Consider the following 24,992-nt stretch of genomic DNA (forward strand, 5'->3'; position numbering starts at 1 on the left):
CCTTGATCCTATGTTTTGTGTTGTCTATAGGTCTGAGTCTGCTTTTACAGTGTTGTTGGAATGAAAGTTCATAATCTTATGGAAGAGGAAATTTTACACAAAACGTTTGCTGCTCACTAACAACTTTAAAATCCCAAATGTGGAACCAGGGAGGAAAGAACTTTATATTGTTGATCTTTTTCCTGTTTGTTTCTTCTGTTCCACCTGCAACCATCCCACCTCAGACCCTCCCTCCCCCAACCTCCAAGCCCCCAAGCAATTTTACAGTCCTCTTGTTTATGGTGAAACAAATTGGGCTGCCCTTTGGCCTTCTATTCACCATATTGTTTGCAATCTATGTAAGCCTGACTCTATGATAATCACAAACAACCCTATGCAAATAGTTGTTTTCTGGCAGTTTGTATTGACAGTCACTGCAAAAATAAATTATTTAAAATGAAGGAGTGACTTAATATCAAATGTGTGACTCTTTTCTGAATGACTTAAAAAAAACAGTCAGTTATACTGCTGTGAATGTATTTTCTCTGATTTTCAAGGGGAATTGTTACTGTTTTGAGGAGACTGGAAGGAAACCAGAATTATTTTTACTGTGTTTTGCATGCAATTCTGTTTTCGGGACCGAGTTTGAGGAACTCATTAATGCTATTACATCATGGGTTGGCAAGCTGAGCCAATGTTTTGTCATCTATTACGATCGCCCTTAAATCATTAAACTATCTAATGCAAAAGTGTAATATTATGTCATGATTCTTGTTCCTATTTATGTGCATACTTCACGAAGATTGAAATGGCAACTCTTCTAAGATCAACTTGCAACACTTTTATGAACACATTGGAAGAATGCATGCAAATTGCAAATGCTACCTTTAGGCCTGAACTGCTGCACCCTACACCTCCAGGTTCTCCGCATGTGGCCATCATAAAACCAAACAGAGTATGTTTTTTTAAGCAAATAATTTTTTTTAATGTTCTATTTTACTTCAGTTTATGGAATGGGATCTCTTCAAATGAACTGATGCTACATATTCTTTTCATGTATTTACCTTAATTTGCTCTGGCAAGTTCAAATTGAAAGCAGAACACATTGCAGGAACAAATTACTAATACAAGGGCATCTAACTTGCTAAAGTTACATTTGATTTAATGTATTTTTGTGACCTAGCTCTGTTTCATTAATTTGCTACTTGGATGCTGCTAAAGAGATTTTTTTAAAAAGGCAAGTAAAAAGAGAAAGCTAACAACACAAAGGGAGAAAAATTAATCCCATTTCTGTCCCTGTGTTAATAGTCCCTGGTTCCTCAGTGAGGAGAGGTAACCAACCAATCAAAGGAGATGTTTGAGAAAGGAAATTTCTATAATGCTCTCATTTTTCTTAAATTAAAGGCAATGTAATAATTGTGGGGGACTTTAATCTTCAAATAGATTACACAAATTCAATTGACAAAGGTAGTCTGGAAGTTGAGTTTGTTGAATGCTTTCACAACAGTTTTTTTGGAACAAGAAGTTGTGGAATGAACCAGGGATAAAGCTATTTCCGTATTGTGCATTGAGGCAAAGTTTCTTCGTAATCTCATAGCAAAAGATCCTCTGGAAAAATGTGATCATAATACAACGGAATTCCTTTTTAAGTTTGAAAGTGGCATACTTTAGTCCAAAGCAAGAATAATAAACTTAAAGCCAATTACTAGACTAAAAGGTTTGGTGGTAAATAAACAGTGGGAAGCATTTAAAGAAACCGAGTTAAATGTTCAACAAAAATACATTTCATTAAATGACAAAACCCAGTGATATTGATTCAGCCATGGCCTACCACGAAGTTAAGGATAGCCATAGATTAAAAGAAGAGGTTTATAATTTGCAAAGATAATATTAAGCCTGAGGATTTGGTGTTTCAGAAACCAGCAAACAGTGACCAAAATATTGATATTTTTGAGAGCAACCTAGCCAGGACTATGAAAACTGACTGAGAGCTTTTACAAATATATAAAATAAGGCAATTATAGGGAATGAGGAACTAGTTGAGACATTGAACAAATGTTTTGTCTGTTTTCGCAGTGGAAGACAAATTACATACCAGAAATAGAGGGTAACCAAGGAGCTAATAAGAGAGAGTGATATCACCAGAGAAAAAGTATTAGAGAAACTTAAGGGACCAGAAGCTGACAAATCCCCAGGACCTGATGGCCTACATCTTAGGGCTCTAAAAAAAGATAGCTGCAGAGATATTAACTGCATTGGGTATGATTTTTCCAAAATTCCCTAATTCTAGAATGGTCCCAACAAATTGGAAGTTAGCAAATATAACACCACTATGCAAGACCAGAGGGAGAGAGAAAACAGGGAACTACAAGCCAGTTAACCTAACATCAGTCAGGAAAATGCTGGAATCTGTTATGAAGGAAGTCTTAACAAGGCACTTAGAAAATCATGGTATGATCAGGTTGGTATGATCAGGGAAAATCAACATGGTTTTACGACAGGCTATTTGAGTTTCACCAATTTATTAGAGTTCTTTTGAGGATGCAACTAGTAGGGTATATAGAGTGGAATCACTAGAGGTTCTATTCTTGAATTTCCAAAAGGCATTAGATTAGATGCCACGTAGGTTAATATACTGTTCTGAGACCACTGATCTTCAGTCCATTATAAAGCAAATTGGCTTCTGTATGTTGCAAAGAAATGGTTTTTCATTTTGGCATATTGCCTTATGACACAAATACGGATGGTGCAGAGTGCCACATCCTGCAATAAAGAGGCTTTGTACCGAGAAAGGTATTTCAACAAACATTTGCTTGGAAGTACAGAACGTGAGTATTGCTGAAAAGCGAGACATGTTGCCGAAGCTTTTCATGTTACACTCATCAGGACAAATGCAAGGATGCCAAATTTCAAACCGTCTCAACAATTTATACGACAGGAGAAAAGAGGTGCTGATTGGTTAGCAAGTTGACTCTTCGCTGAGAGGTTGCCATGGAGAAAATAACAGAGCTATAGGCTCCCCATTCTTCCAGGTAATTCAAAAAAGCCACAAGACTGGAATATAATCCTTCTGTTTGCAGAGAATGGGTCCCTGCATACGAATGTATCTAGCAAACATAAATGAGCCATTTTACGAGTTCAGAATGTCAAATTCCCCTGGAAAGGTAAAGTATCTCAAACATTTGAACAACAGGTTAAGCAAGCCATTTCATGCTGCTACTGTGCAGTGGTGATGTGAGTGGTATTTTCCACTAATGGGATGTTGCTGAGAGTCCAAAAATACATTCTGCCTACCGCAAAATTGAGCAGCATCGTGTAAGAATTTCAGTGCTGGTATGAGGCCAGGTACATAGGCCGTACGTCGCAACAGTTGGCTGATCGAATCAAGCCACATGTCCTCTGGCTGTTCATAATAGGCAGAGTACAGTCTGTACCCAACTAGCTCAATTTTGCAAAACCAAAAACAAAATGTCTACTGTTAGATGCGATTGAGCAGCTCTTGCTGAACAATTTTGAATGCACTAATAGCTACATCAACAACTAATTTAAGATAATCTGTGGCTCATTTACACTTGCTAGAAGCAACATACGCTCATATGCAGGCAGCTGTTCTCGGCAAACAAAAGGAATATCTTCAAGCCTCCCACCTTTTTTGAATTACATGGAAGCATGGGGAGCCTATAGTTTGCTGTCTCTTTCCCCATGGCAATGCCTTTGTCAATCAGACTTGCCAATTTGCCAACCAATCAGAATCTCTTTTTCTCTGTGGTATAAATTGGTGTGATTGCTTCAAAATTGGCATTCTTGCATTTGTGCTGATGAGTGCAAGATGAAAAGTTTCAGTAATATGTTTCTCTTTTCAGCAATATTTCAACTAACTAATGTTTTGCTCAAGTTTTATCCTAATCAATTGGTAAGAAAAGAGTGATCAGCATTAACAGAAAGGAGCAGTTTTTAAACAACATTTGGGAGAATTGTATATGAAAAATGTACAGCTAATGCTGATGCATGATTTCTATGTACATTAGATAGACTGTTTCTGTTTAGGAAATGTGCCAATTTTTTTATTTGTTCATGGGATGTGGGCATCGCTGCCTAGACCAGCATTTATTGTCCATCCCTAATTGCCCTTGCTCACAGGGCATTTAAGAGTCAACCACATTGCTGTGGGTCTGCAGTCACATGTAGGCCAGATCAGGTAAGGGTGGTAGATTTCCTTCCCTAAAGGGCAGTAGTGAACCAGATAGGTTTTTGCGACAATCGGTCATGGTCATCATCAGACTTTTAATTCCAGATTTTTATTGAATTCAAATTTTGGAACCCGGGTCCCCAGCACATTACCCTGGGTCTTTGTTCAGTGACAATACCACTATTCCACCACCTCCCCATATGGCAGCTGTTGTTATTTGTAACCTTAAGTGTCATTTTGCATATTTATCATAATTTTCCCATGTTCAATTTGTAGTCTTGGCTAGTTGCCTGACCTCGGGAGCAGTGGTGGATGTGCTACAATTGGCTTCAGTGACCTTAGGTGAAAATTGGGTATCTCAACAAGGGGTCAACTCCTTCCAGTTAGGAGAGAAATCCACTAAGGCAGTACCATTAAATTGGCAGAGCTTGTACGTGTTTGTAGTTTTGCTTGCCTCATGTTACAGCTTCTGGCTAGTCTCTCACACAAGTCAATGTTTATTTCCAAAGAACCAGTACTTTTATTAAATGCAGCATGTGCTATTGTCAAGGTCTGAATGTGTAACTCATGTTCATTAAATTGTCTCAAAGTCTCTTATTCCTTCATTTTCGAACGTCGATGAGCTTTGACAAACACTTATCATTGTGCAGATGGTTGAAGGTCATGCAGATGCCTGGCATTCTACTCTTCCCCTAAATTATATCACAGAACCATCCTATTTTTTTTTAAAAAGCACCAAATCAAATCTTTTTTTTAAACTATTTTCAAGAAGAAATGTTCTGCTGTTTAGGCCATAGTTGAAGAACTGCATAGTCTTAGCCTATACTCCCCACAGTTGAACTTGTCACATATTTGCGATAGCACCCATTATTCTACAAAGATGGCCAATGTGGGAAATTCGAGGATCAAATTATTGCTGTACGAGACACATTAAAACTTGGGTTGAGGCCCAAATATATCAATGAAACAAAGAATTGAAACACAGGTCAGGAAGATGAGTTTAACAGTAACCATCAGCAACATTTTATCATTTGTTGATTGAATGGAGTTGGGCATGTTGCAATTTATTGTAATTTGTGTTCTTATATCATTTTTGTAGATTAAGCTCCATCATCTATCCAGTTATAGTTGCACAAAAAGGTAAGAATTTATATAGGGCATGGAAAATATATTCTATAGACCAGTAGTATTTGGCATACAATGTTAGACTCTCAGTATCTCAGTTCAAATCCCACCCAAAAGTGTCATTCAAATTTAGTAACCCATATTTGTTAATTATGTGAGAGCTCCATAAAATTTCTACTTTCTACAACAATGTTTCACAGCAATAAAATGAATGACTAATATGTTTTTTAAATGTTATTGATTCCGGTGCTGCTATCAAACTATCTTGCTGCTGCTGTTAGTGAAAAGTAGTAGTGTTTGGTACCACAGCCTAGAAAGGATAATTTTATATAAGTGATAAAGTTTATTTTTTTTTACACAAAACTTGTTTACGGCAGGAATGAGCTGAATAACTTCCAGAATGGATCAACGATAGAACAGGCCAACTTCAAGACTCAGGAAAAGTCGCAGTCAGAAAATGACGATCAGCATCAAGTGAATTCAAGAAGGGGAAGCACAGAAAATGCAGAGGGTATGTTTTAAAATAAAAAGGAGAATAAGTAGCAAATCGAGCTGTTAGTGGACAATACTGGCAAAGTCTTCGGAGTAGGATTACTTGGTTGTTGCCTTGATTGAAATGATACGTGATAACTGAAGAACCTAATGAACGGAGTACACAATAACATATTTGACTTTCAAAAATCACTGAAGTGTAAGTGTGCTTCTGTAGAAACACTAAGTTATTGGTTTGTTTTATTTTTCCCATCCCACCAAAATAATGAGAATTTTATTGCATCTATCTGGATACAGTTTTTATTAAACAAACTGAAGGAAATTGAGAGCTGATACTGTTTAGATTTGTGAAATCTAAAGAACTTAGCCAGGGTTTTCCTCAAAAGCACCTTGTGATTTTTCACCTATTAAAATGAGTGGATGGATGATTGCAAGATGAGCGCTGAAGCACAAACCCCTGCTTCCCACCCACTCTGCCATATTATCCTTTCGCTGACCTATGAAATCGTTGTATTGCATTATACTTTGGAACTTTCTGAAAAGTTTCTGAACTTTCTTTTGCACTATGGATATAATTCTTGCAATAACCTGATGCTGCCTTGTAAAGTTAAGCTCGATTTAGCATGTAGTTTGCATAAGATCCTTATTTTTTCAAGTCTATGATCTTTTTGCATATGTTGCTTAATGCTTGTTGCATAATGGCTCGACCATTTTTTTGTGGAGAAGTGGATATTATAGTACAGTTTATGGAAATAGTAAATATTTTCATACTTTTTGAAAGCTGAGCTTTGAATATTGGTATTGTGTGTATTTCAAAGCAACCCAATAAAAGGAACACTACACAACCCAAGTAATCTATCTTTCTAAACAATTGAATGTTATATTCTTTTCCCATTATCTTTTGTTCTTAATGAGTGAGATAGAAGAATAAAAGCACTGTGCTTCATTCCATCACAGTATGCAAATTCCTAAACCGCGCATGGTGCAACTCAGCAGCAAGAGCCCGTGCAGTACAGGCTCAGCTTCTGTCATGAATGCTGGTCTTTGTTTTCTACAAATGTGCTGGGCTAAAGCTGAATTGAGGCAGTTGTAGTTCAGTTTTTTTTTTAGTAATCTTACCAGCTACCAAGAGGTTATAAAGTCCATTCCTTGGAATAGTAACATTTCACATGCAAGCAAAACTTGGTCTTATCAGGATTTCCACTGCACCTCCTTTAAAGTATGTTAAAAAATAGTCATCTATAAGATGGTACAACAAATAAGTCAATGATCTTGAATTGTTTTTGCATAAATTGCTATTTCTGTGGGAACTATCAGATGTTTATGTTAAAACATTTTTCCCCTAAAAATGTACATTGGGTACCTAATTCAGCTGAGTCTGTGCCATTTATATGTTGCCTAATCTAAGTGAGCTTTTAAAAAATGAGAATTTGACACCTGTAAAGTTTTTTGTCTAATTCTGTGTTTTTCTTTCCCCTTGTTATGTAAGCAGAGAGGATGGACAACTCTGAATTAGTAGATACAGCTACTGAGAAGTGTGGTGTGAATATTGAACTTCAGCCCTCTGGAACTGAAGATGAGATTGCTGAGGGTAGTGAGGAACTGAGTGGTATAAATACAACACTTCAAGCAGAAAAGGAAGAGATTCAGACATTCTTCAGTGCAATGGATCAAAGGTATGAACAGTCTGTATGAGAATTCCCATGCAATACAAAAGAAGTGTTCCTTCCATGAAAATAGGACTTCAATCAGTTTGTGACTTTTTTTGTAATCAATATACTTGTCTGTCTTTAAACAAAGGCTAATCTTTCACTTATTTGTTCTATATCCAGTTATTCCCTTTTAAATAAGGAACAATTAAGTTGTTACTGATAATTTGGAACATGGTGAAACTTTTTTCCAGAGCTTGAAATCCTCTGATATGATGAGATTTATGACTTGCAACTGTTTTCCTTTGAGATCTTCAGTTCAGTAATTTCTGAAGTGTTTTCTGAAAATATTGTTGGCAGATTTTTGTTTGGTTGAAATAATAAGAGTTTGGGTGGGGGAGGGTCTTCAATCTTTCGCAGTAATTTCAATGATAACTCCCAGAGAAACCACACAAACAGCCATTTAAACCGTTTTTACGGGGGATTAGGAAAACCACCACGGAAATTACTGATGAAAATGTAATTTAGCATTCGTAGTTGTGAACAGAAATTACAGTTCTTTAGCCACAAACTAAACATTGAAAAACAATTCAATGTTTTCTTTCAAAGTTAGCCTCTATCAACAAAAGGTTATAATCAGGCTGTGATTACATGTTTCAGCTAATCATTGGTTTGATCTAGTACTTGTACAGATGTATAGGTAAGCTAATTCTAGTTTTGACTATATGATGCAATTTACTTTTTAAGTTAATTTGTATAAGTGATCCTTTTAAACTGATAATCAGTCAGGTGTCTATTATTTGATTAGTTTTGATTTTACCAATTACACATGACGTTGGCCCAGAATTTGCTGCAGTGGTGATATTGGTGCCATTCCAAATTTTTCCGGCCAGTGTCTCCTAAATTTTGCTTTCCCAATCTTCTGATACTTTCCATCAGTATACATGCAAGTCTCTTTTTTTTATTTTCAGATTTAATGATATTGAATTTGAAGAAGACAATGGTATTCCTACTCTGCCATTTCTGGAATCTTGTTATGCAATAGTTCCAGTATTAGGTAGGAAACTGCACCTGCATTTATTTCTGCAATATTCTCATAGATTAATTTCAGGAAAACTATGTTCTGTCATGGAGGCATCTGGGGAGAGATGCAAGCAAATTATTCTAACCTTTTAATTTCAAATTTGTTTTCTCTTGTTGACAAATACATTTTTATCTCGAGCAAATGTCATAACCCAAATATAATTGTGCTAATAATATTTTGCATGGATCATTGAACCTTTTTATAAATTGTCTTTTTTTGTTAATAAAGTCTTCTTGTCCTATACCAGGTCAAAATTGAGTCCCCCTACCAAGTTCCTGGGAGTTGTAAACGAATGGCTATGCCAAAATGTGCAACTGATATTGGATTTTTCTTGTACAAATGTACTTGATTCACTTAATTTTTTTGATTCAACAAATTTTCATGAGACAAATTTTAATTGTGGAGTTCTACTTTATGCATATCAGCCAAAGCAGCATTTTGATATTAGATTTGTTTCAGAAATTTTGATCCTTTGCTTTAAGAAATGTTCAGTATTTGAATGGCAATTTGTAACTGTTGCGTGTAAAAAAAAAAAAGCAAATTTAGTTTTATTGTCTTAAATAAGTTCTACAGAAAACTATAAATAAAAACTCTTAAAATTAATGATTGATACTTGCAATGGTTCCATTGATGTGAAAGGAAGTATTGAATGTTTCTATCAAAACTGTTACATTTTAAGGAATCAATGAACTATTTGGTAGTAAGTTTTGAAACCGACACTTGTCATAGTTCATGTATTAAATCTGACACCCAAGCAAAAAAGATGAGGGTGGTATTTAATGGCGGCATGGCTATCTTGTTTGCTGGTTGGAGAACCGGCGAGAGCCCCGCATCGCCTTTTTTTTTAGGAAGAACCACCAAATTAAGTACCACTCCGGCACTTAATTGGGTAGTGACAGGCTCCTTGAAGGATCCTTGAAGCAGAAGTCTTGCCTGCTGAGAGCTGCCAGCCGGTCAGAGGCTAGCAGCTCTATTGGACGGCAGCGCTGCTGGGGAGGTGGTGGATGCTACCAGTACTATATCCACCCAAGGCCTAGGATCATCGCTCGATTCCAGCCCACAGGTGAGTGATGACAGGAGAGGATTGGGAGTTGGGGTCGGCAGCAAGGGAGGGGATGGCTGCCAGCTGGAGCCCCTTACCAATGCTGGGCCCCTCAATCAGTCGCTGAGTGCCTTTGAACAAGGATCTCCCGGGACCCCTCAAGCAGCTCCACATGGGGAGCCCTCTGCCAGCCAATGGATTAATACCAATAGTGGCAGGCTAAGGCCTTAAGTGGTGGCAGGACAGCAAGACCATCCTGCCATGGACCTAATCAGAGTTGAGACGGGAAGCCCCCACCAGCCGCTCTTCCGACTGATTAAATGCCCCCTCCCAGGTCCAAACTCTCACAGGGGAAAGCATTAAACTCCACCCTGTAGAATTATATTATTGAGAATTCTTGAAAGCACTGGATATAATTTACACAAAACGAAGACCTTGTCTAATAGTTGAGCAATGTTGCTATAAGACATAATGGTTTTAGTTAAGTAAATTTCTTAACAAAATAAGCAGTAGCCCCTGTTGTCTGAAAGTTGTCTTTGACATCCTGTTGACATCATGCCAGAGGCACCTTACTTCCTGTTAAAATTTAAACTGAATAAATAGGTTCTAATTCTTAACAAAAACAAAAATACCTGGAAAAACTCAGCATGTCTGACAGCATCTGCGGAGAGGGATACAGTTAACGTTTCGAGTAAGTATGACTTTTCACCAGAACTAAAGAAAAATAGAAAAGAGGTGAAATGGATAGAGGGCCAGTGATGGGTGGAGATTGCCAAAAGATGTCATAGACAAAAGGACAAAGAGGTGTTGACGGTTCTAATTCTTGTTGTCTCACCACTTTTTCTTCCCTTGGGCTCATATCGTCTTAGAACTCTGAACTCTTTATAGGCCTCTCATAGCCCACAGTGTGCAGTGCCCCTTTTTTTGGGTGACGAATTATGCCGAATAATTAAATAATGATTTAATTCATTTGAAATGTGTATTGGAATGCTATTGTATGTAGTAGCTCAAGAAATACAAAATAGTCTAAAATAAGGAAGGAATAGGAACTGCATTTCTGGTTGCAAATTCTGATAGACTTTTAGGATCGATGCCACCTCCTTCACACCAATCTTGAACCTCATACCAGGGTGATGATGCTCTTCCCTGTGGCCATGAAGGTCATCATCACCCTAGCATTCAATGCCAGTCAATCCTTCCAGTCAGAAGGATCTGAGAGATCACAGAGGAATTCTAGGCGAAGAGAGGAACTTCATCCTCTTCTCGCTGAGGAAGTAAGATCAGATTCAGAGAGCACATCGGTTTGTCACTATAGTAGCCATCTTAATGGTGCAGGATACCATTGACTGAACGCATGTGATTCTAAGGTCAGTTCATGTCAATGGGGAGTGGTACTGGAAAGGCTGGAGAGTGATACTGGAAAGGCTACCACTCAATCAATGTTCAGTTGGTGTTTAACCACATCAAGAAATTCACCTCTGTGAATGCCTACTATTCTAGCAGAAGCCACAATGTTTTTACCATGTATCAGTCTGTAATACCTACCTATCTGTGAGCCTCCCAAATGCAGCAGAAGCAACATGCGGCTGCTGACCCCTTTCTGCCACCTCACCACTCGAGGTCAGAAGGCCTTCAATGTGAGCCAAAGAGCAACTCGCGAGACCGTGGAGTGAGCCATCAGCTTTCTCAAACAATAGTTTTGCTGTCTATAGTGCACGCCCAAGAGGGTTCCCATGTTTGTGGTGGTTTCCTGTGTCCTGCAACTCTTGCAATTCCAGTAGCCTACCATTATCTCCTGGGACCTGGAGGCCAAACGAGGAGCAGGAGGAGAGCAAGAACTTCATCTACCATGTGCATCTGGACACAGTGAAAGGGACAGTTTTGCGAGTCTTCACTTAGTTAAGTGGAACTTCCCCACCCCAGCTTAGACTCACCATTCCCTAACTGTACCCCCCATATCAGACTCCCCATTACTAAATCCCCTGGATCTAGGTCAATCCCCTGGATAAAGGCCAACAGCTCACCAACTTTAAGCAGAAACACATCAATAATACAAAAAGACCCAGAACTAATCACCCTTGTGCAATACCTTAGTGCCAGTGGGTTCCCTTGCCCTACCTGGTGCTCCAACACAGTACTACTCCAGTGGCTGTTGTATGGCTGGTGGAAGGCTGCTGACTTTAAGTGAGGAGAGATCACAAATGGCCTTGCAGGATGACCTCAAGTAGCTCTGGGCCTTGGGAGCCCTACTTCTGACTGCATCACCTTGGTATGGGAGGCAACAGCTTGGGCTGGCTGGCTGAGAGGTAACAACAAGTGCACTGCTGGAGTGGCAATGTTGGGAGCATGAATACTGTCCTCCTGAGAGAGGATAACAAGTTTGTGCTCCCCCAAGTCACTACTACTACCATGGGGCAGTGCCTATCAGCATCACTTGTAACCTGCTGGAGCATAGATTGGTGGGCTGATGCAAGAGTCTGCAAGCCCTGTTGAACATTGAGATCCCCTCCCTTAATGGCAGCAGTTTAGGCCTGCATGTTAGCAACAGTGGATTTCACAACCTCAATTAGAGCTTCCACAGCAGCACTGAGACATCAGGAGTCCTCTGCCTGTGCTGCAGTGGAAGCTGAGACAGCAGCCAGCAGACACTCCAACATTGCTCGTTCAGGCAATGCTGCCGTGGAGTTGCCGACTATTTCCAAGTTGGAAAGAATGGGCTCTGGGCTCAGTGTGAAACCTGCCCCTGGGTTGGAGTGGACCCCACCGTGCTCCTTGCCAATGACTGGAGGCAATCTGGCAGGCTTGCCACTGCATCAAGCATCTTGCTGCGCATTGTCATCAGTTTTCTTGTAGTCCACCACAATGAGGTCACCTTCCCTACAGACGAGCTCATTTGTGATCGCGCCCTCTAGGGACCTTGCATGTGAACCGTCCTATCCCCTGATTTGGCTATAGCTCACTCATGTCCCACCGATTTGCTGCATGCTGATCGCAATCCTATACCTGCCTGTAAGGTATGCACAGCACTAGTATTTAAACTGGTGGTTGCACATGTAAGATAAAAACAAAAGTGCCTCCTCACCTCTCGTACCTGCACTGTGTGAACTTTAGAGGCTAGTATAGAATCGCGATGAGCACACAGTGAATCATCAGAAATGGGAGAGCTGCAGTCAGGCTTGCGGGTGGAGGGGGGGGTGCGGGGATGGTGGTGGTGGGTGTAGGTGTGGTGGGACGCCTCATTTGTGAGTTCCCAGGGGATGAGATCACAGGGATGAGATCACCGAGTTCTGCTGCAGGGCACTTGGATGAAGACTTTGCTTGGGTATACTACAGGGAAATGCTGATGACAATGCTTGGAGCTTTGGCTTGCTCTACCTCATGCATCTTTAGGGGTTGCATAGGCATCAGTTCTTGACTATTTGAAAGTACAGAAGCATAAGGGGAAAGTAGGAGCATGGGGAGGAAAGCAGGAGTTGCACTGTCACAACATCTGCAGTTTCCATTTTCTGACCCCTATCAAGTTGAGGTGTGAGTGGAAATGGTGCATTAGGTAACAGCTTACCATCATCCTCAATGGCAGCATCCTAGCTTTGTGGCATTGGTCCCGATGATTTGTGGGACCATCTCCTCGAGGGCGCTGAGGGAATGCAGTCAGAATACAGTTTTCTTGCCTGTCACGGGTCACCTTTTTTTCTTACTCACTCTTGGGATGTGGGTGTTGCTGGCTGGACCAGAATTTATTGCCCATTGCTAATTGGCCTTGGTGGTGTGTTGTCTTCTTGAACCAGTGTTCACACCTACAGTACTTGTAGGGAGGGAGTTCCAGGACTTTGATCCAGTGACAGTGAAAGAATGGCGATATATTTCCAAGTCAGGATGGTGTGTGCCCTAGAGGGGAACCTCTGGGTGGTGGTGTTCCCATGCATCTGCTGCCCTTGTCCTTCCAGATGGTAGTGGTCATGGGTTTAGAAGGTGCTGTCCAAGGAGCCTTAGTGAGTTCCTGCAGTGCAAATTGTAGATGGTATACACTGTCGCCACTGTGTGTCGATGATGGAAGGAGTGAATGCTTGTGGATGGGGTGCCATTCAAGTGGGCTGCTTTGTCCTGGATGGTGTCGAGCTTTTTGAGTGTTGTTGAAGCTGCATTCTTCCAGGCAAGTGGAGAATATTTCATCACACCCCTGACTTGTGCCTTGTGGGCAGGCTTTGGGGAGTCAGGAGGTGAGTTACCCGCTGCAGGATTCCCATCCTCTGACCTGCTCTTGTAGCCACACTATTTATGTGGCTAGTCCAGTTCAGTTTCATTGGTAACCCCTAGGACAGCTGTAAGCTTGTGGAGGCTTGTGGAGGTGTATGTGCAGCTGGCTTGTTTGGAGGGCATGTATGGGTGAAGTGCATTGGAAGGATGTTTTGGGGGGTACGGGTTGGAGGGTCCTGAGTTCCTGGGTGTGCTGCAAGGTGTGTAATGGGGATGTGGTGCATTGAGCTGTGTGGTGGCTGAGAGATGTGATGAGCAGATTCATTCACTTGCCTTGACCACCTGAATGATGTCATTCTGCTCTGTTGCCATGTACAGGGGGCAACACTGGCAACCAGCACCTTGCCACCTGCTCCCATTCCCTTCTGAGAGTTTGTCTAGAAAGCTCCCTGTCTTCCAGCTTACACATGACCTCTTTCCACGGTCAGTGAAGCAGGGAGCCCTTTCCCTGGCATAGTGTGATATCTCCCTTCAGCCTGAATCTTCCAAAGTGACTACCCGGCAGCATTTAGTTCATTTGTGCAGCATCCTTCTTATAGGGACTGTGCCTTTAAAAAGAGAAGGCTACCTGGAGCAGGTACGTAGTTTGCTCACATGTTACTCAGCCCCCTGTACTTTTGAGAAATAAAGTACTGCGTGGAGAGACCTAATAGTGTAGCTAAGCAGTGAACCAACCCTTCCACTTAACTACCATCCCACATTAATGACTTTCGCTCCTTCCGGATATCTATTTCTGCCTTGGGGAATAAAAGCAATCTGTTAAACTACAGGAGCCTATATTCTGTTGATGAGATGTTCAGTGAATTGAGGTTTTCACTTTATTGAAGGCAGAGGATGGTTTGATTGGTGCTGCCGTGAGGGAAGAAACAAAACCTTAACTTTGATCCCTTAGCAGAAATTTTCCTGGGTCTGTGGCCAGGCATACCATATCACCCAAACATAGTAAAAAGTGGAAAATGGGTGGGTCAGAGTCTACACCTGTAAAAGAATTTGTCCAAATTTCCTCCGTTTATCTCCAAGGAGGACCATTGAGCACGTTCCTTTACAAGCATGCACTGTGACCATTCTGAGCTTCCGATAATTGCCAGAGTCTGGTGTTCCTGGACACCAACCCAAGAAAATCTCCCCTGTTGCCTTTAGGTTATCAGCACAAACCATGCTCATATTGCTATTAAAATCATGACACTGTGCTCATCTTTTTTAAAAGCCCTGATAGATTTTTAAATCTACAGTATAATTGTGATTTTGCTACTTTAAAATGTATCACTTTCTTTAAAGGTGGTAACAGGAAATTCTGTCAATGGGATTGCTTTCAATGCTCCCATCTATTTTAATTTTGAAAGCAATAATTCTCAACCTGCCTAATTCTTTTCAAATCAGAAGCTTAGATGGGCTGCTGCAAGAGCCTTATGAATTGCAGAAATTTCCTTTTTACCTTTAATTTCTATTCCAGATCACACTGTTTCAATTTCGATATTCTATCCTGAACTTGTCATTTTTCCCCTCCTAGATAAACTTGGCCCAACAGTCTTTGCTCCTGTAAAATTGGATTTTGTGGGTAATATTAAGGTAAGTGATTCATTATTTTATTCCTCCTAAATGTTGCTAATTTACCATTACCCTATGATTACTTGTAATAAAATAGGGTATTTCAGTTTTATGTGCTTTTTAAAACCATTGAAGTTTGATCATGATTGCAAAAAAGTATTCTATTTTCAGAAAATAAATCAGAAATACATCACTGATTCCATAAGGTTTACTACTCTTCAGAAGATAGTGCTGTATGAACTGGAAACTGATGAGGCTACAGTTAGAAACTCTGCTACTGAGGCACTCCTTTGGTTGAAGAGGTATGTATGTGTAATTTTCTATTCTTTCCAAAAATTTATTCCTTGATCAGTTCTCTCCTGAAGACATTGACTGACTTATATTGGGAATGTAGTTTCATGCTTAGGTACTTGCACATTTCCTGGAGCTTATCCAAGTGACCATTCTTCATACATACCCCACAGACAGGGAGTACCAGCCTAATTAACTATGAGGAACACTCCAAGTGAAATCAAGACTCTAAAAATCCATAGGAACACAAAAAAGGCCACAGGAACACAATAAGGAGTAGCAACTATAGCTGTTATCTCCATTCTTCCTTTCTTCTCCTTCCCCCCACCCAAAGGAGGCTGCAGCCACTCATTAATATGAACTATGGTCAGTTAACTGCACCTAAAACCAAGTTTGAAACAGAGAACATTCTGAACTATGTAGCTGAGTAATGGATTAAGTTGTCTACTGACCCTCTAAGACATGCCAATGGAAGTATAGTCTATCATCATGCCTGATAGATCTATTTCCTACAGTCGGTGGGAGTTGGGTGGGGGTGGAGGGGGGCGCGGTATATATAATTCTCTAATTGGACCCTGTTTTTTTTTTGTTCTTTAAGGTTTCTAATTGTAATAAATCATCATCAATTGCTGGTCATCACCATAGCCTCTCTCTTCAAAACCACAGACCCTGAAAAGCTGGGGATAGTTGTTGCCGGAGGGGGGCAGAGTGGGGAATAAAGGAGTACTACAGATGTCTTTGTTTTGTTAAAATCTTAATAACCTCTGATCCATCTGGACAATTCTAACTGAGTTTAAAGTTTCCAACACATATTCACACTATAGGATAGAAATGGGATTTGGATGGTAATGTAATGCAGGTGGTATTGCATTGACCACCTTTCATACATCTTGCCTGATATCTAGTTCCATTGACCTCATTGGAGCTAAATATGAGGCATGGCATCTAACCAGCAACCCATGTGCTACCACCTATTGATGTATGGAAACCCTGTTTCCACTTTGCACATTTTTGTCAAAGTCAGCAAGCCATGCAAACACTTTATCCCACTCTGCCCCGTTCTTCCCTTGGCTAATGCACCATTCGTTTTGCAAGCTTCCAAAACTACTGATTCCAATTATCAAGCTCATGGCCTCCTGAATAGGAAGTGCTGGAAAGATATATTGGCCTGACTCTGGGGCAAGTGGTGGGGGAGTGAGGGGATGAAATAGATTTTCATAGGAGCTGGAAGATTGCAAGGTGAGAGAAAATAGAGCAAGAGAAGAGAAGAAGGCGACAGAGTACATCAAAAGGGAAAATGGATGGGAATGAAAAGAATGAGTGGATGACTGAAGAGGAAAGGAAAGAGGCAGTCAATGACAATGAAGAGGAAAAATGGATGGTAATAGAAGGAAGAGAGAAATAAATGGCAATGAAAAGGAGAGGTTGTTTTAGTTTCTGAAACAGGAGCTCTTCAGGTTGGCTGGAGGAAGGAGAGTGCCAGTATTAATTGGTGTGCTAGAGAAAGTACCAGCATGTGTATGAGGTGGGTGGTAAAACCACCTGCTTGAGTGGGAGTTGGGACTTGTATGAACTGGGAGGTTAGAAGAGTGTTTTGGACAAGGCTGGAAGAATTGTATGGGATGCAGTTTCTCTGTCGGCTGAATCTGGAGGAGATGGAGGTGGTTGGGAGAATGCGGGCTGAATTTTCATCCTAGAGGGGGGTAGTGGGAGTCAGGAAATATCCAGGCTGGCACCCCCGCTTCAGGAGAAAGTGGCTGCATAGGTGGGTTTTTCATTCTTGGGGCAGGAGCTAACTGGAGTTGAGCCCGCCACCTCCTGAAACAGTTCGGAGGCAATCAAAGGGGCTGCTGAGTGTCAAGACAGGCTGGTTAAAAGGCCCACCTTGGTGCTCTGGGGTTTTATTAAACGTTAGGCCCTCTATCCCACACCCCTCACCTCCTCCAAAACACGCCTCATGCTCCATCTATGCAAGCTATGTCCCTCCATTCACCCTCATGGCCCCTCATCCTCTCCATGCAAACCTATGCTCCTCCATTCACCCCCAATGGCCCTTTTTACCCTCCCTACGAACCAATGACACCTCCATACCCGTTCACCCAAAATACACTCTCTCTTACTTTGGGTTTGTTAGTTCTGTACAATGGCATACCTTCTTTCCAAATGCTTTATTTAATATTAAACCCTCTAGCCCTCACCACTTCACCACCCCCACGCATTCTCCATGCCCCATCCATGCCAGCCTATACCCTTTCATCTCATTATGCATTCTTGGCTGAGAGCCTAGACTTTTATTAGTCTTTTGAAACAGCTGCACCTAAGGGAAAAATTGCTTGATTGATAGCTCTTTCTCTTAGATCTATTTTGTCAAGTGCACAATGTTTATTTACACAAGATAAAGAGGGTCAAGTGCTTGTAATTTCTTCTATTTATACTTCAACTGTCTGAATGATTGACACTTTTATAGTGCTATGGTAAAATAAGTTTCTTAAAGTAATGAATGACTTTTTTAAGCTTTTCCACACATGCCATTGGTACCATAGGGTTCATTGGTTCTGTACAGGCTGTATACTGGGAGGGTATGAGGGGCCAGTGGGGTAGGTGGAGGGGCATAGTTTGGCTTGGAGGCTATGAGGGGCCATTGGGGTGTGTGTAGGGACATAGGTTGGCATGGGGGCATAGGTAAGACATTTTGAACTTGCCTTTTAAAAGGTTCCCTCATCCAGACTATGGCTCATGACACCTCTGAGTGGTCGTGAACCATGAGTCCTTGGAAAGCTGGCCCGACTCCAAAAAATTGAGGGTGGCTGAGTGATACCTATTCCCGAAATGGAGCCGAACAGGTCGAAAATGCAGGGTGCGGGCTTGGGATCCACACCCTTAGCCCATGCTGATGAAAATTTGGGGATCTTGGAATGGGGCCGGGAATCCCAGAATGGGGTCCTCTCTGCCGTTTTTTAAAGGTCCTTGGAGCCTCCCTGACTCCCTGAAACTTCAGCCCTGCCCATCAGAGAGTGAAAATGTTTAAAAGTTTATTTGGTGCTGCAGTGCCATTATTTATTTGCTCACTAATTATGTTTCTCCCTTTTTTTTAAATTAAAAATGAAATGAGAAATCTTCTTGCTCTTGAGTGCAATAGAAATACTTCCGCACTTGAGTGCACTTGAACAAGTTTTGTTGTTTGCATCGATGCTTTTTACATTATAATTTCCTTATGTTTTCATCTGTTTCAGAATTATAATGTAAGTGAGACTACTGACCATATCTCATTGAACTATTACACCTGCATACATTTAGGCCTGTTATGTTATACTCGACAGTATTGCCTTCTGTTGGTGGGGGCATAAAAAGTGTAATTTATGACCATGTTCAATACATTAGCCAATAACCACGTGGTTAGTTGAGAGTCTAGTTGTGGCTAATTGCATTTTTGATTTGTGAATAAAGAATGAGTAATTTGACACTATCATTGAACATGTGATTTCAATACTTATTTGCATAGTATATGCATGTATACTTTAACCTTTCTGTGGTTTTATTGGTGAAATGGTAAGGGCAATGACACAAGTGTGTGAGTACCTTTATAGGTTGTTGTTTAGCTTTCTTTCCTTGGTTAGTGGTTCCTGGTTATCTATTAAAATGAGATGTAATAAGGCTTAAAAAATCCAGACTTCGGCATCATGGAAAATCATCAACAATGTATGGAGAGGCAAGCTTCTCTCATGGTCAGCTCGACCAATCAGAATAACTGTTCCAGACCCACAGAAGTAAATATGCTCAACCTATTCCAAATAGCTCCAACAGGGCATGTCATGTCATAGGCATGGTCTGACAGATCTTTTGTAGTTCAACATTCTCAGCAATCACTTTGATGAAGTCAAAATACTGCTCACAACTGCAGAATAAAATCCAAAAGTTGCACTAAGATGTGCTGTGTCTGATAAATTCATGTCAAAATTATAAACTTTGGTAAAATTGAAAAGTTTTTAAGTTTCACACTGAATGGTAATAGATACTTAGTAAATATGCACTTTGTGATGTACATTTCCTCTCTTTGTACACAGCATTTTCTACTAAAATTAGTGCATGCTGCTAAAATGGTGTTGCAGTGGCAATGACTAGTCACTGATTTCTCTTGGGCCACACTGATTTTTGACTCTCAACTACTATTCTTATTTTGATAATTAATGTAGAATATATCCATTACAGAACATTTGGCTTTAACTGGAGTATCACTTCCATACTGTCAAATGTATTTAAAAAGTGTCAAAAAATTCTAAATTTCCGTGTGAGGAGCATTGGAACAGGAATAGGTCATCCAGTCCCTCGAGCCTGTTCCGCCATTCAATTAGATAATTGACGAAGTGATTCCATATATGTACCTTGGTTCCATAATGCTTAATACCCTTGCCTAACAAACATCTATCAATCTCAGTTTTGAAATTTCAATTGAACCAGCCTGAATACCATTTTGGTGAGAGAGTTTCAGATTTCCATGGCACTGTTTGTGGAGGAGGGCTTCCTGATCCACCCCTGAGCAGCCTAGCTCTTTTCAGGTTGTGTCTCCATGTTCTGGACTCTCTCACTCACTCTACCTACCCTACTGATTCCTTTAATCATCTTAAACACCTCAATTAGAACACTCCTTAATCTTCTATACCCAAGGGAGTAAAAACCTAATATGTGCAACCTATCCTGATCATTTAACCCTTTTAACTTTGGCATGATTCTGGTGAAGCTGTGTTACCCAGACCCCATAAGAACTCTTTTATTTTACTATCAGAGCTCACATCTCTCTGCAAAAATGTCGCTTTGTTTATTTCTGTTTCCTCCCTATAGTACAACTAATAGAATATTGGGTATAGCTACAGCTGATGCCATGCCCAGTTAAATACCGCTGCACTTCCACAATAGCTCCTTTTCACATTATTCATGGGACCTAGGGTTCATTTTTCACAGGAAACTTAATTGTAGAATGTGGCCCATGTACTAAAAGAATTTTGGAACCCAATGGAATTAACAATCACAGAATGGTTTATTGTGCCTATGCCAGCTCTTTGAAAGAACTATCCACTTACTTACCCTATCCCTATACTTATCCCTATTCTTTCAAAAAGCTCTCTCAATTTTTCTCCTCCAAGTATTTATCCAGTTCACTTTCGAAAGTTATTGTTGAATCTGCTTCCATCACTCTGTAGATCGTAACAACTCACTGCATTTTAAAAACATCCTCCAGTCGCTCCTGGTTCTTTTAACAATTACCTTAAATTAATTTTACCTTAATGAAGTGATCATGTTCATATACATTTTGTGAAGAGATATTTTGCATTTGTACATTGATTTGAGTTGTGGACCTATTGTGGAGTGTGACAGCTTTTCTGAAGCTATTTTTTAGCACTGCCATTTTAGTAGGGGGGTGTGTGTGTGTGTGTGTGTTTCAGTATACCACCTAGTGGCAACTTTCAGTATTGCCTTTATCAACGGAATCCAAAACAATTTTTTTTCAAGTGTAAGAAAATTGTTGTTCTAAACATTGCTATAATATGTATCAAGAAGTAATTGGTAATCTATGTGAAAATCACCATTTTTCCCCTTTAATACTCATGTGACAGAGGATTGAAATTTCTGAAAGGATTTCTGGAAGAAGTGAACAATGGAGAGAAGGATATACAAAAAGCACTAAGTAAGTCTGGGTTAACCATCTATTTTATGGGATTGCCTTTCTGTTACACTGTGCTTAGTCAACATTGTGTGAGGGAGTGAGGAAAAGGCCAGTCAAGAAAGAACTAGCATTTAAAAAGCACCTTTCATATTCTTGGAACTTCCCAACACATTTTACAACCAATTATTATTTTGAAGTGTGCTTAGTAGCAGTAAAGTAAGCAAATACAAAAGCAGCTTTCTGCAGCAAGGTCTCAAATAGCAATGAGATGTGTGGAATCCATTTGGTGCTGCTGTATAGGATAAGCATAGTTAACAGAAGAACCCCGTGCTTTTCCAATAGTTCCATTAGATTGTTTATGTTCACCTGAACAGGCAGGTGAGGCCTCTGTTTAATGGCTCATGCAAAAATGGGATAGAGTGAATTAACATTTTATAGGATGTGTTGTTGGTATGGTGTGCCTACAATTTGGGGGAGTTCTTTTTTTGATATTTCGATAGATGAATCTGCTTTTGACCAGCTGTACCTTTTAAAGGAATCCCTTTGCCTTTTTGATAAGGGAGATGTAACTCACTAAATCAATTCAGATGTTCAAAGATCTGTTATAAAGTCAAGAGTGGGGCTGGTGGCTGAAGATTTCTCTTGTGTTCAATTCCATTCAATAAATCCTCTGATAATGAATTATGCAGTCCCACAGTAGGTTTTGGACAACATCTAGGCTTGGGTAGAAAAGTGCCACATAGCATTCATGACACATGTGTTGAGTAATAATGAGCTCCAACGAGAAAAGCTCAATTTCCCTTGCCATCGTTGCCAAGTCCCCCAGTATTGACACTTTAGGGGGCTGTGTTGTCATTGATCAGAAATTTAACTGGAACAGATGGATCATTACTGTAGCAAGAAGTGCACGGCAGAAATTGAACACTTCATGACTCACCTGATTCTTGGCTGCATCTCCACCATCAAGTTAGAATGGAATATTCACTACTTGCCTAGATGAGTGTGGATCCAGCGATGCTCAAGTTCCCAAGAAAAATGCCTTGGCTAAGGAGAAAGTGTAGTGCAGATTCATCAAAATGATACCAGGGCAAAGGGATTAAATTATGAGGACAAGTTGTATAGACTAGACTTGTATTTCCTTGCGTACAGAAGACTGAGGTGTCATCTAAGTAAAGGTTAAAGGTGATTAAAAGAATTGATAATGTAGATAGAACAAAACTATTTCCCTGGAGGTGAAATGTAGAACAAGGCGGCATAACATTAAAATTAGAGCTAGGCCATTTAGGGTGACATCAGCAACTGCTTCTTCAAAAAAAGGGTAGTAGAAATCTGAAAAACACTCTCCCCAAAATGCTGTTGAGGTTAGGTCAATTAAACATATCAAAATTAAGATTGATAGATTATTGTTAGAAAGGAGTATTGAGGATTACAGAACAAAGATAGGTGGATGGAGTTAGAGTATAGATCAGCCATGTTCTAACTGAGTGGCAGAGCAGCTCAAGGGAACCAGTCCTGTTTCTGTATTCTTAAGTAACTTGACACCATAGATGACAGAGTAGTTTGCTTGATTCAGGCCATTGGGCTCAATACATACTCCCCTCCATCTACTATGTTTGTAGTATGATTTACAGGATTGCAATAGCGGCTCCTTCCCCTGCAAAGTCTACCATTAATGATGACAAGAGCAGTAACTTCTTGAGTAAATTATCACCCCACCAGCCTCCGCATTCAAAGGATCATCCTCCACCATTTCCGCCAACTCCAGCATGATGCCACCACCAAACACATCTTCCCTTCACCCCCCCGGCGGCATTCCGTAGGGATCGTTCCCTCCGTGACATCCTGGTCCACTCCTCCATCACCCCCTACTCCTCAACCCCCTCCCACGGCACCTACCCATGCGACTGCAGAAGATGCAACACCCGCCCCTTCACTTCCTCTCTCCTCACTGTCAAAGGGCCCAAACACTCCTTTCAAGTGAAGCAGATTAGCTTTTGCGCTTCCCTCAACTTAGTTTACTGCATTCGTTGCTCCCAATGCGGTTTCCTCTACATTGGAGAGACCAAACGCAGACTGGGTGACCGCTTTGCAGAACATCTTCAGTCTGTCCGTAAGCATCACCCAGACCTCCCTGTCGCTTGCAATTTTAACACTCCACCCTGCTCTCTTGCCCACATGTCTGTCCTTGGCTTGCTGCATTGTTCCAGTGAACTCAACGCAAACTGGAGGAACAGCACCTCATCTTCCGACTAGGCACTTTACAGCCTTCTGGGCTGAATATTGAGTTCAACAATTTAAGATCTTAATCTCCCTCCTCCATCCCCACCCCCTTTCCGTTTCTTCCCCCTCCTCCTTGTTTTTTCCAATAATTTATATAGATTTTTCTTTTCCCTACTATTTCCATTATTTTTAATGTATTCCACCGATCATTTATCTATACCTTTTATGCCTTTTTAGTCTTATTTCACCCCAGCCCCACTAGAGCTACCTTGCTTGTCCTGCTATGCATTCTTAATTAGCACATTCTTTTAGATAATATCACCACCTTCAACACCTCTTTGTTCTTTTGTCTGTGACATCTTTTGGTTATCTCCTTCTATCACTGCTTGCTTGTCCCAACAACCACACCCCCTCCCCTCCTATTTTTACTTAACAAAAACAGAATTACCTGGAAAAACTCAGCAGGTCTGGCAGCATCGGTGGAGAAGAAAAGAGTTGACGTTTCGAGTCCTCATGACCCTTCAGCAGATTTCCAGCATCCGCAGTAGTTTTTTGTTTTTTTTCTATTTTTACTTAGTTCTGTTGAAGGGTCATGAGAACTCGAAACGTCAACTGTACTCTTCTCCGCCGATGCTGCCAGACCTGCTGAGTTTTTCCAGGTATTTTTTACTTCTTGAGAGCACTACCATCTTCCAAGTTCCCTTCTGAATCACACACCATCGCACACTTTGGGTTGTGCCAGAGCTACTCAGCCCCTGACCTTATTACAGACATGGACAAAAGAGGTGAAGAAGTGAAGTGAGAGTGACTGTCCTTGACATCAAGGCAGCATTTGACCAAGTGTGGCATCAAGGAACCCTAACAAAACTGAAGTCAGTGGGAATCATGGGAAAACTCTCCACTGGTTGCTGTCATATCTAGTACAATGGAAGATTGTTGTGGATGTTGGAGGTCAAGCACAGTCCCGGGACATCACTACGGGAGTTCCTCAGGGTAGTGTCCTAGGCCCAACCATCTTCAGCTGTTTCATCACTGAGCTTCCCTTCATCACAAGGTCAGAATTGGGAATGTTCATGGATTTGCACAGTAAATGTTCACGGATTTGCACAATGTTCAGCACCATTTGCAACTCCTCAGATACTGAAGCACACCATGTACATATGCAGTAAGGCCTGGACAAATTCGGGCTCGGTCTGATAAGTGGCAAGTAACATTTGCACCACACAAATGCCAGGCAATAACCACCCCCAACAAGAGAGAATCTAACCATCCCTCCTTGACAATCAATGGCATTACCATTGCTGAATCCCTCAATATCAACATACAAACATACGAAATAGGAGCAAAAATGGGCCATTTGGTCCCTCCAGCCTGCTGCACCATACAGTAAGATCATAGCTGATCTGTTTGTGTTTGTATCCAATTATTTTGAATAAAGGCCTGAGTTAAAATTA

General features: G+C 40.7%; 1 protein-coding gene across 2 annotated transcripts in view; it reads left to right on the forward strand.

Moving 5' to 3' along the window:
• Positions 1 to 24,992, forward strand: part of plekha8 (pleckstrin homology domain containing, family A (phosphoinositide binding specific) member 8) — a 66,043-nt gene that overhangs the window by 36,429 nt on the left and 4,622 nt on the right. Inside the window, exons 5-12 of one of the 2 annotated variants that reach the window (XM_078539035.1) lie at positions 782 to 934; positions 5,268 to 5,308; positions 5,671 to 5,804; positions 7,275 to 7,461; positions 8,406 to 8,491; positions 15,328 to 15,386; positions 15,537 to 15,667; positions 21,269 to 21,339. In XM_078539035.1, coding sequence (XP_078395161.1) covers positions 782 to 934; positions 5,268 to 5,308; positions 5,671 to 5,804; positions 7,275 to 7,461; positions 8,406 to 8,491; positions 15,328 to 15,386; positions 15,537 to 15,667; positions 21,269 to 21,339 — 862 coding nt within the window. The remainder of the gene's footprint in view (positions 1 to 781; positions 935 to 5,267; positions 5,309 to 5,670; positions 5,805 to 7,274; positions 7,462 to 8,405; positions 8,492 to 15,327; positions 15,387 to 15,536; positions 15,668 to 21,268; positions 21,340 to 24,992) is intronic. The other variant, XM_078539036.1, reaches the window with a different exon arrangement.

This window comes from Cetorhinus maximus, chromosome 3 (genome assembly GCF_964194155.1).
Source record: "Cetorhinus maximus chromosome 3, sCetMax3.hap1.1, whole genome shotgun sequence".
Taxonomy (NCBI): Eukaryota; Metazoa; Chordata; class Chondrichthyes; order Lamniformes; family Cetorhinidae; genus Cetorhinus; species Cetorhinus maximus.